Genomic DNA, 11,164 nt, shown 5'->3' with positions numbered 1-11,164 from the left:
CAGAACGGAAGCCATCGACTCTGTTGTTCTACTTTCGGTTTCGACGGGTCCCTGGGTTTTTGTTGCTATTAAATGGGGCTCCTTCTAGGTTCCGCCCTAAACTTTCCTTTGACTCCTTTTTTACTTTCCTTTTTTTTCGTTGTTTCGTACAATGAGCACCAGCTTCCGAAGCGTCTCATCATCGTAGAGGGAGTTGTTTTTTCCCGTACAACCAGCCTCGAGTGACCTATTCCCGCCTTTTATGGGCGATTCCCTCTGGCTAGAATTCGCCTTTCACTGGCGTGCTCTCGTTGGTGACCTCCTCGTGCCAAGATCTCGTGCCAAGAGCTCACGCCGCACGACACGGAAAACGGGAAAAAGTGGCCCACCGTTCACTTCAGTTTCACTTTTTTGCCGCTCCCGGTGGCGGTGTCGAAGATTACACGTATTTTTTCACGTTTTATTACTTGGTTTTTCGTTGGTGGCCACAATTTATTCTCCATGATTCGTGTTTTTTTGGTTGTGTCGGTTCCATTTTTTGTGGTCCGTGCCAGTCGCAGATGCAGAGGCCACGAGATCTTCGTTTCATTTTTTTATTCAACCCCGCCGTATGATACTCCTTCCGATCCGTTTCTGGTGCACTGCAACGGGCTGCGGATGGGTTCTGGTTGGGGTTTGATTTTTTTGTTAAGGTTCTACGCCATCCCCGGGATGTGCCCGGTTCGCTGTACGTCTTGTGGTTGTTTCTTGGTTTGTTTTGTTTTCCATTTTTTTATGAACGATCTCACGTTGGCCACCGGTTGCGCCAGTCAATGTGACTGCTGCTGTGTGCTGGGCCGAAGCATGTCCTACGTCCAGTCCGTCCGGCTTAATAGGAAGGATTGTCCTGTGTTTTTTCGAGCCGTTCCTTTAAATGTTCCAACATTTTTGGGGCGATTATTTCCATGTTGGGGTAGGTCATCTGAATGCCGAATGCAACCAAACGTCCCACAGCACATCTGGCCCTCGGCGGCCGTCGATTCCGTTTCAGTCGTTGGTTTGTTCCACAAACACTCCCCATAGCTTCTGGTCACGCAGTTGGGAGTGAGATTTTTTTCCTTACGACTGGAAAGGGATGTGTTTTTGTCCGTTTAGAGAAATGTGGATCAAAACAAAACGCGGGGTCAATCGATGGCGCCCGATATCGATTGCCATGTGCAACCCATGCCGTGACGTCTACCGTTGAGACTATCCTTGCGCCGTCTACAGGGTGGCTACCGGTAAAGCAGCTGGCGGGGGGCCATTTAGTGAGTAACGGCCAAATGATAGGTTTTACGTCGAAGTGCATTAGTCAGCATTAGTTTAAATACGCCTCATAATTTATTGCATTCTTCGCACGGAGGCCCTACCTTGCAAGAAACAATTAGAAGAAATTAACATTCGCAGCATTGCAATCGGTAGCTGGAAAAGGTGTATTCTACGAAAGTGCTCCCTTTAATACGAATGGCTGGAAAAGCAAACAACAGCCACTGTTTGGCTGTACATTATTAATCTGTTCCTAATGAAATTGTTCCGGCAAATTGCGTTACACAATATTCTGTTTGACCATGGGAAATCTTTTTAATTGCTAGGTATTTAGAACGGGTATGCGGAAATACTTTTCTTCGCCCTGTCCGGATTTATTATAGATGCAAAGCAAATAATAAATATGCAGCTGGCAAGGAATCAATTTAAAATGACTTCGTAATGACGCTTGGGGCCCCAATGTTTTATTTACGAGAAAGTATTCAAAAGAAAAAAGTCAATTATTGCAGGGAATTTCTACAAGTCTAAGGATTTAAGTTGCAGGGAAGTTAAAATGTGTTGCAGATATGTAACTATGTGAAAAACAAAGATCATTTTAAAGATATAAAAGAAGCTTCATGCTCAAAAGCTCTCAAATGGCAATAGTAAGAACAGAGATAGTTTCTACATCGTCATGTATAGATGTACACTGTTGCCAAATATTAACGGAAATTTTGGTTTTAGACTATGAGTTGGGATTCCGATAGGGACAAATGTTTTTATTCCTCAATTGGCAATACTGTCACCAACATCTTTTTCAAATTACACGTTAAAATATTAATAAGTGCCCGCGATACGGGTCCTCTTGTAAGCAGTTAAAAAGTGAATACTTTTTTCCATGATGTCGTACTATTCACAACTATTCAACAACGCAGTTCCATTGAATTTGGTTTGCGGAAGGAAATTTCTTCTGCCAATAAGGATGTTGCAGAAGGCCTTCGTTGAGCAACCTCTAACAAGAGTTTGTAAGCGGTACAAAATGTTCAAAGACGGTCGCGAAAGCGTCGAAAACTAGGCACCGGTAGTTACTAAAAAGTTTTCGAGTTTCCGTTGATTTCTGAGCACAGGGTTCTCTTTGGTTACATGCAATGGCATTTATGCTGTAAAATGTTCTTTCTGCTTCCGTCGAGCGCCACCTGACGCAATCGAACAAAGGAGGGCCAAAAAGGGCTGTCCAGTTGACACCTTTCGGAACGGCCAGCAGCCTGTTTGATTGGAAAGCCGACGACAAATCTTGTCGATGACACATGCTTTTAGGAAGAAAACTCATTAAGCCCACCGTGCAACGGTCGTCGACAATGTGGTAAGAAAATGTGTATAAGACTTCATCGCAAACAACCATTAGCCTGGTCAGTTTCATGGACCGCAACATGTTGTCGTCGGCGGATGATGGGTGCGCGAGTAGCCCCCGGCCTGGCCTGAACCTTAAGTGAATAGTTAATAAAAAGGTAATTTTAATTAATCCCATTTGCCACAAACACGCTCATAATGAACACGTGTCGGCCGTAAAGTTCTTTTTTTCTCTTCCCCACACAGACTTTTCTCGGCGAATCTCTTAAAATAAAAAGACAAACCAATTTGACGGAGCGTCCAACGGGGCCGCCTCAGGCGGACGGTCGTTGTGGCCCGAAAACAGCGGCTTCAGATGGGCTTTCTCTGATCTAATAGTTTGAAATGGTAAGGAGGCACAATTTGGTGACTCCGAGACAAGCAGCGTCAACATGCGGCCGAGGACCTGTAATTAGCAATTACTGGTGACCTCTATTAATAATTCCTCCGACTTTATGTGTTTTTATGTTGCGTTGTTTTGACTTTATTTTTTAATTCCCTTTTCCCTGCCGAATGGCTCGTGCCGTGGCCACTGAGCTGGTTGCCGGCTGACGGAGATTTCGATGCGCGTAATTACTCGAGGCTTTCTGGTGCTTTTCGGGCCGAAAGGCTCGAGCACCGTTTGGCGATGCTGGCATTCCGCATTCCATCCACCTTGAGCCGTTTGCCCAGTTTACTGCACAATAAATTTACTATGCTGGATTGGAGACATTTTTATCCGATGTACTGTCGATTCAAAAAAGGAATTGGCCAAAACTAAGAAAATATTTTACAAATTTCGCAATATAAATGGTTTGAAATGCAAATCCTTACATAAGCATGTCGACTTTTTTCTGTAGAAAAGTAACGAACAGTGCTCGCGGGTTTAAGTGCCACGTGGCCCGTGCGCTCTGCGCAGTGTATTACAGTGAGAGAAACACATTGTCGCACTTGTCGTCTTTTAAGTCTTGAGCCGGTCGTATCGCCATCAAGCTTGCTCCTTCTTTTTTCCGCCTCAAATAAAAAGTGGAGGTAAACTTAATTTCATTACCGCTTCGTCGTGTCACGTAAGTGAGCTCTAAAAAGTCCCCGCTAATCGCCGTCATCGTCGTCCGAAGTTATCAGCCGTCTCTTCTGGCGATCCTGACGATCTGGCCGGCTGGCTAATGTGTCGCTTCGGCGCTCCGTGGCTCTGCGCTGTTCCTGGACGAGACCATCATCACGATGTGATGGGTTTTTAACGATTTCTTCAGAACTGTCCAGTGCGGAATGCCGCGTGGCTGGTGGTTATCTCGGCAGATCTAGGAAGAAAGATCCCCTCGGGGAACGGGAACCGGGTGGCCATATCGAGTCGCGATCGCGATGACCTTGATAGCCGAGGTGATTTTTGAGCTTTGGACACGGATGGATTAGTCTGGGCCGTCCAAGCCGCATGATCCACAGTGAACGCGTGGCCTGTGGTCAACACGTCGTAGATGTCAAAGAACCATTTCGAACCGTCGAAAGCCATTTGGGTCCACAGTTTTGCCGGGTTTGCTTATTCCGCTCAGTACAACCGATACCGTTAGCCTCGGGGTATGATCATGTCCGGAAACCTGCTGCATTACCGATGCCAATTGTAATCTTGCAGCGAACCCCACAAACGCCGCGATGATGATATCCTTTTTCCGGCCGCCGTTCTAAATCACGCTGCACCATGGGAACGAAATTGCGCCTGGAATGGAGCGATGCACCGAAAACTGGTTTGCAATCAACGCACGGCCGGGAAACGATCGAGCGAAATGAACAAGTTGTTGGCCGGATTCTGCGGAAGTAATTCTTCATCAAAACAAGCCAACGGCTCAACGAGAAGTAACGGCGATCGAATCGTAATTGTTGTTCACACAAGAACACACAAAGAAAAGAAAACTGTTGTTCGCAGAAGAACACACAAAGAAAACTGCACCACTTTATTTGTGTCTTTAGACTGGCACGATTGCTGGTTTTATCATAAGGAACCTTTTATCTTGACTCGTTGCTTTCAGTTGATTAATTATTGTAGTTTACCGGATAAAGAACCATTTTAATTTTTTGGAATCTGGATTTTGAGCCAGATTCCGTGATATTCCTGTGATTACGTGAGCCAACATCGCAAGTTGCGCCAAAACCGATTTTCAAAAATTGAACAAAAATTGACACTTTTTGGTGTCATTTTTTCCGGCAGATGTCCAAAAACAAGTTATTCAAGACAACAACCTTTCCGGGATTATAGAAAACTAAGTCAGCCAAGACAACCACTTTTCAGGGGTTGTAGAAAGTTAGCCAAGACAACAACTGTCTTGGGATTATAGAAAGTTAGCCAAGACAACAACTTTTCCGAGATTATAGAACATTTTGAAACAAAAATAACAAGATTTGACAGTTGAGTAGAACTAAAGAAAAACGTTGTAACCTGCAAACAAGTATGCTTAAAACAGTAATGAAATGAATTTTAGGAGAAAACAAAAGAAAATATGTTTACCGTTGGTGTTTTTCATCGTTTGTGCAATTTACAGATTTCCTATTTTTCAATCAATTTTGAGAATTGTTACTTACGAGTTCTACTTCTCCCCTTTCGAAAATGATTGTTGGATCCAAGTGACATTCACTGTCAACTTTGCTAAACAAAAGTACCAACTTTGATGACTAACGAAGATTTTGGCACCAAGTTCAGCGAGCTAACGGCATTGTTGGAGCGGGTGAGAAAGGCGGAAAATAAAACGGAGGATTTTCGTCGATTTTTCACTTCGTGCGAGCAAGCTCTGCGTACCAATACGATACGTCCGACGCCCGCCGCCGCCCCAAACGCAGCGCCTATTGTTGAGGCTGCTAGTTCCTGGATCCTGGATGTGATCGTAATCGAAAAGTGTACGGCTTCGGCCTGCTGGCCCAGGGATATATTGGGGCACTCGGATTGAGCCGCGAGAGTTACGAGGCGCGCCAACTTTTGTCCAACGAAACGGCCGGCGATTTAGGCGATCGAATTGCGCAACTGGTGCGTGGACGATGTCCCACCCAAGGTTCTCTAACCGTGAGCGATGTGAACAACTATCTGGATGCTCTCACCATTGAACTCGTGCTGGGGGAACTGCTGAAGCGTGGATCGTCGACAGACCTGCTGGATCGTACGCATTCTCTTCAAGGATCTTCGTCTCGGTGTCGGTAACGGGCGCATCCTGGAACTCTACCACCAGCAAGCTCCGCAGCTTTACGAGGCGTTCGGCGATCTGGAGCAGCTGGTGCGAACAATTGAGTCGCAGTCGAAGAGCGTCACAAGTTATGCTCAGCCGATGGCTCACGTGCGCCCGATGCTCTGCAAGCGGACCGATCTGCGGCTCGTTGGCGGACTACTGGAGCGTGCTACGTATACGTACTGGGCGGAAACGAAGATGGACGGTGAGCGGTTTCAGCTGCACAAGATCGGTGCTAGCTTCCGCTACCTGTCCCGCAACGGCATCGACTATTCGGAACGATTCGATGGCACTCTGACGCCGCAGATCGCACTACTGCTCGCCCCCACCGTCGACAGTGTGATTTTGGACGGAGAGATGATGGTGTACGACCGGCGCAAACTGCGGTACCGAGACAAGTGCGAAAACACGGATGTCAAATCGTTGCGTCCCGAGTTCGTCGATCTTCGGCCTTGCTTCTGCGTGTACGATGTACTGAACCACAATGGGCGCAACGTTGCTGATCTGCCATACGCGGAACGGGCCTGTCTGCTGGGTCTGATTGTCCGCGAACAGGCAGGGTTTCTGGTGCGATGCCACCGCGAACGGGTCCGCGACGCAGCGCACCTGGTAGAGCTACTGAACGGTGCAATCGATGCGTGTCACGAGGGTATCGTGTTGAAGCGGGAAGACGCACCGTATCAGCCGAACCACCGTGGTTGGCTGAAGCTGAAACCGGATTACGTCGAAGGGCTGGTGGTGGACTTCGATCTGCTGATCGTCGGTGGGTTCTACGGGCAGCGCCGCCAGACGCATGTTGTGATCTCTGTCCTCGTGGGCGTGCTGGACGATCGTCGATCGACGATCAGAGGGCCCGGATGCCGTTTTCTTTCGATCGCCACAGTACGGATGGGTCTCTCGGTATCACAATGGAATGAGCTGAATCGCACACTGTCTCCACACTGGCGCAAAACGGAGCGAAGTGTCCAATGTGGGCAAACGGTACCGGACGTTTGGATCGACCCAAAAGACTCCGTCGTGCTGCAACTGCGTGGTTCCGAGCTGGTTCGTAGTAGGTCGTACGCGGCCGGCTATACAGTACGATTTCCGCGGATCGTATCCATTCGGACAGATCGACGGTACGACGATGTGTGCACGGTCAGCGAGGTGGAAGCTTTGGCCCGCGAGGGCGGTATCGTCTCCGGCTCCTTTGATCCTGCGCGACAGGCTACGAAACTTGCCAAGCGCCATGTGACCGTGGCGGATCTTGGGGGCGCTCACCATCAGCAGGATCAGACAGTGCCAGCCACCAAACGTCGAAAGAGTCCGGTTCCTATATCACCACCGAAAACTCAAAGGCTCGAAGGTAAAGAATTTTGCGTTATGAGCACATCTGCTGGGTTACCCGCGATCACAGAGCTAGAGCGGATGATTCAACAACACGGAGGCAGGGCTGTAGCTAATCCCGGCACTAAAACCTTCGCAATCATCGCCGGTGACCGCACGTACAAAGTACGACTGTATATCCAGGCAGCGCGGTGGGATGTGGTAAGTGTGAAGTGGTTGCTGCGTGCGATCGGTGAGGAAGCAGCAAGGCACGGGCGGCCGATGGAACCATTTCAACCTGCCGATATGTTGGCGACCACCGAGAAGACCCGTCTCCAGCTCGAACTGTTGTACGATCGCTACGGAGATTCTTACACCCATCCCGTAACACCGACATCCTTTACGCGTTTCCTGAAAGAGCTCGGTTCGGAAGTCGGCCCCCAGTGCCCCCTGCCGATACTAATCGATCGTGAAATAGTACGTGCTGAACGCTACTTGCTGGGTGCGACCAGATTCAACACATTGCGCCCTTTCCGAGGCTGCTCCGCGCGGTTGGTTTCCTCACCGTGCGAAGTCCTCGAATCTGGAGAAGAGCAGAAATGGATCGCAACGCTGAGACGTTACAGAGCAGAACGGGAAATGATGCGCTTCGTTCGACACGGTGGACGCTGGCTGCGGGATACAGACACCGGTCCAGTTTCACATATTTTCGTGGGAGAGAACTCTAATCCTTTCCCTACAGGCACGCTGAGCGCTGGCGAGGACGACCGCACACCGGCAAAGATTTTGCCAATCGGATGGATTAACGAAACTCTCGAGACAAACCAACGATTCGAAAGATTCGCCGGGGGGATGTAATATCCGGCCTGGTGAGTGTTCAACAATCGCTTGTTTCATTTTCACACTAACATAAACCGTTGCGAATAAAGCGCCAGCCCATGAACTAATGACTTGTTTCACAAATCCCACAAGCGCAATACGTAAAGTTCATCGATCATTTGTATCTTTCTTTATTTTCTCATAAGCCATTCGTTTTTGATCAGAAATTCAATATTTGCAGACATTTTTAGTCATGCAGATTGCATAGCTAATAAATAAAATATTTAAATATTTTAAATTCCTTTAAATAGAAGGTCAATGCTCAATGCGTAATGAAAGGAAGTCTGATTTCTCACGTGGGTCGTGGTAAAAATGGAGCGGCCATTCCTCTAAAATACATATTTTAGAGCCGCACTTTTTGAATTTTGTGACGGTTTTAAAGGAATCGTTGTTCTGCGTCCCCTTTTGACTCGAAAGCTATTCACGCGATTGTGTGTTTTAAGAAAGTGCCGAAAAGAATGGCGGCCTTCGAACAACATGTACGCTCATTTGCAAGTCACGCCACTCATTAATTCGTGAGTTGTACTAATTCAAAGTTGGTCCAAGCGAACGTCTACCGGGAGGGGGCAAACTCATCACTTTAGGCGCAGAACCCTTCCGGCCACGGTAGAACCACTCCGCTTCGAATGCGCCCGTGATTGATACCGACCCCGCAAACAACACACTCATCCTTCGGGTCGACTCATCGTGCCGGGGGTTTCGGAAGTCACCTTTGGGCTCAACCGGCACCTTCCGGTGGCTCCACTCCGGAGAGCGGAGAAGAGTGTCAACAATTTTTAATCCCAATCCCGCCCCAATTACCTTGCACTCGGTTTTTGGGAAAACTGTCAGTCACCCGGAAATCCTTCCCTTCGCTCTGCGGTGACCCCCCTCAGGCGACGTTCCCAAATGCTAATCAATTTATCGCTCGTCGTGAAGTTAATCCATCCGCCGTCCGGTGGAACCGGGTGCCGGAAGTTGACACCGGGGATTTCCCGGGGAGCCATTTGACAACGGCCACGTCGTGGAACGAGGATTACAACAATTGCGGACCGACCGGACGTGTCCGGTGGACGACGACGCACCGAAGACAAATTATCTATTAAAGTAATTTAGGTTAAATGTATTTGCTTGCGAAACACATGTCCGCGTCCGTGGGTGCGCCTTGTCTGTGTGACCGGTTTCTCAATTGGGGCCCTCGTCTGCTCGTCGGCCCTCCGGGAGAGTTCCCGGCCCATCTGGTGGTCGCGGCAGGATCGTGTTTTTATTTTCGCCAGAACTTCGGCCCCCCGGTGGGAGTCCGCTCGGTAGACGTGCCCGAAGGATGGCCTTTTCTAATGATGACGGTATGTTTTCCACCAGCACCAGCCTTCGGCTTCGGCTCCGAGTGGAGTTGGGACGATAATGATTGGAGCGGCGTTTGCGGGATGATAAATGAAAATGATACACGGGAAAACTCCGCCACGTAACGATTTCGGATCATTACCTGGGCCTGGTTTTTCTTGCCTGGTAGGTCCCGGTGTGACCGGACGGCAAGGATCTCGTGGCGGATTACGGCCGGCAGAGGGGCCGTGAGGCAACTGGAATTGAGCATTTTTGCGAAGGGCCTTCGGGTTCGGTTTTATTCATTTGCGGGTTGTGTTTATGGGTTTCCCACCGCACCGGACGCACCGGAAGCGGACGGGCGGAACGGAGAAAATAAACATTTTAATCATACCCAACTGAATTAGCGACCGACCGTGGCCAAGATGCGGTAGCGCAATCGCTCCGTTTGCTGTCGTGGCGAACGAATGCGAACGAACGAATGGATTCGCTCATCTGGAGCTCGGTGACGGTGCTTTTTTGACATCTACATTTTTGGGGTTTCGAATTTGACTTTTGAATTACCGACGCATGTTGTAAATAAACATTCGAGATTCGAGGACTGACCTCCAAAAGGTATATCAAAGGCCCCAGAAAGTACCGGCAAGCTAATTGTTAATTGTTCTGCGGAGGTAAAGTCCGTGAGTTGGTTGGTTATACTTTTTGTAGCAGGTTCAAATGTCTGTATTTGTGTCCGGTAATTTTTATTTTGTTTTGATTATTTTATTTTGTATTTTTTGTTTACTATTTTGTTTTATTGTTTTGGTAACTATTTTGTTTTAATTACTGTAATAACATGTGTCGCCGGCGTATGTTTTGCCAGTTGTGATTAGTTCCGCTACTTGTCCAAAATTAATACTGTAAGATATCAATCGGGCTACGTTAAATAAATAGCCAATAAATAAAAGAACGCCAAATAATTAGCATATTAGAATCACGTTCAACCTTCGATAGCTGTTGTTAATATTTGATTTCATTACAATTACAATTTGATTCGTTTTCGGGTTACATACTTTTTGTCGCATTTATCATGTTCTCGCCAAGATGTTGATAGTTCACAATAGGATATTTCGAAGGGATTACAGAACCGTCTCCAAATTCTATCCTTTTCTTTGTTATCCTAGTTCTTTTCTCCTATTTGTTCCTTTGTTTGTTGTGTAAATAGAAGCTTCGAAAAGTGGTTAGTGTGTTAGTGAAAAGTGTGGAAAATTAGTCAAATTCAATTGCAGCCTTTAAAGTATTATTATAATTTGTTTATTGTGAAAAACTGTTTTCTGCCCCCGTTTTGTGGCAGAAAACTAAACTAAACACAAAGGTGCTGTCCCGGCCAGCCGCGCTTCTAGCACCGAATGGTCACTTTAATGCGTTCCACAACGGTGCCGGTTTGTGGGCTAATTTTCCGTTCGCTTATCTTTGGCCCCATTTTCACGTGGCTCAACATCAACCTCCACTCGTAACTCCGTAGACATCCAAGTTTTCGGCTTCGTGTTTTAAGTAGCTTTCCACACGTCTCGCACGTGCTGACCAACCGGCCGACCTACTGGAATGCCGGAGAAGAGAATCCTTTTTCCTCGTCCATAATAAATGGACCGCCCTCCCGTCGGCCTTCGGGGGGCATAAATCATGCAGCCCGCACAGATTGCACCAAAGGTCACGGCAAAGGAACGGGAAATAAATCTGACCATCGCATATCTCACATATTAGCCCACACCGTGGGCCTAAAGGAATTCACAGCTTTTTTGCGCCCTTCTGCAGCGGAGGCCATATTTCTCTCCTCGAGCGAAGCGAAGAGAGCGAACCGAACCGTCGTTTGGCCGCAC

At 47.8% G+C, this 11,164-nt stretch overlaps 1 protein-coding gene across 1 annotated transcript; it reads left to right on the top strand.

The window, feature by feature from the left end:
• Positions 1-5,270: 5,270 nt before the first annotated feature.
• Positions 5,271-7,982, top strand: LOC131207620 (DNA ligase 4-like). The gene is given in 3 exon segments (XM_058200241.1): positions 5,271-5,409; positions 5,496-5,745; positions 5,747-7,982. Coding segments are annotated over 3 exon segments (2,625 nt in total).
• The last annotated feature ends 3,182 nt before the right edge of the window (positions 7,983-11,164 follow it).

The sequence above is a fragment of the Anopheles bellator genome, chromosome 2 (assembly GCF_943735745.2).
Source record: "Anopheles bellator chromosome 2, idAnoBellAS_SP24_06.2, whole genome shotgun sequence".
NCBI lineage: Eukaryota > Metazoa > Arthropoda > Insecta > Diptera > Culicidae > Anopheles > Anopheles bellator.
Note: the sequence above shows the minus strand (reverse complement) of the source record. Positions and strands in the feature narration are given on the sequence as shown.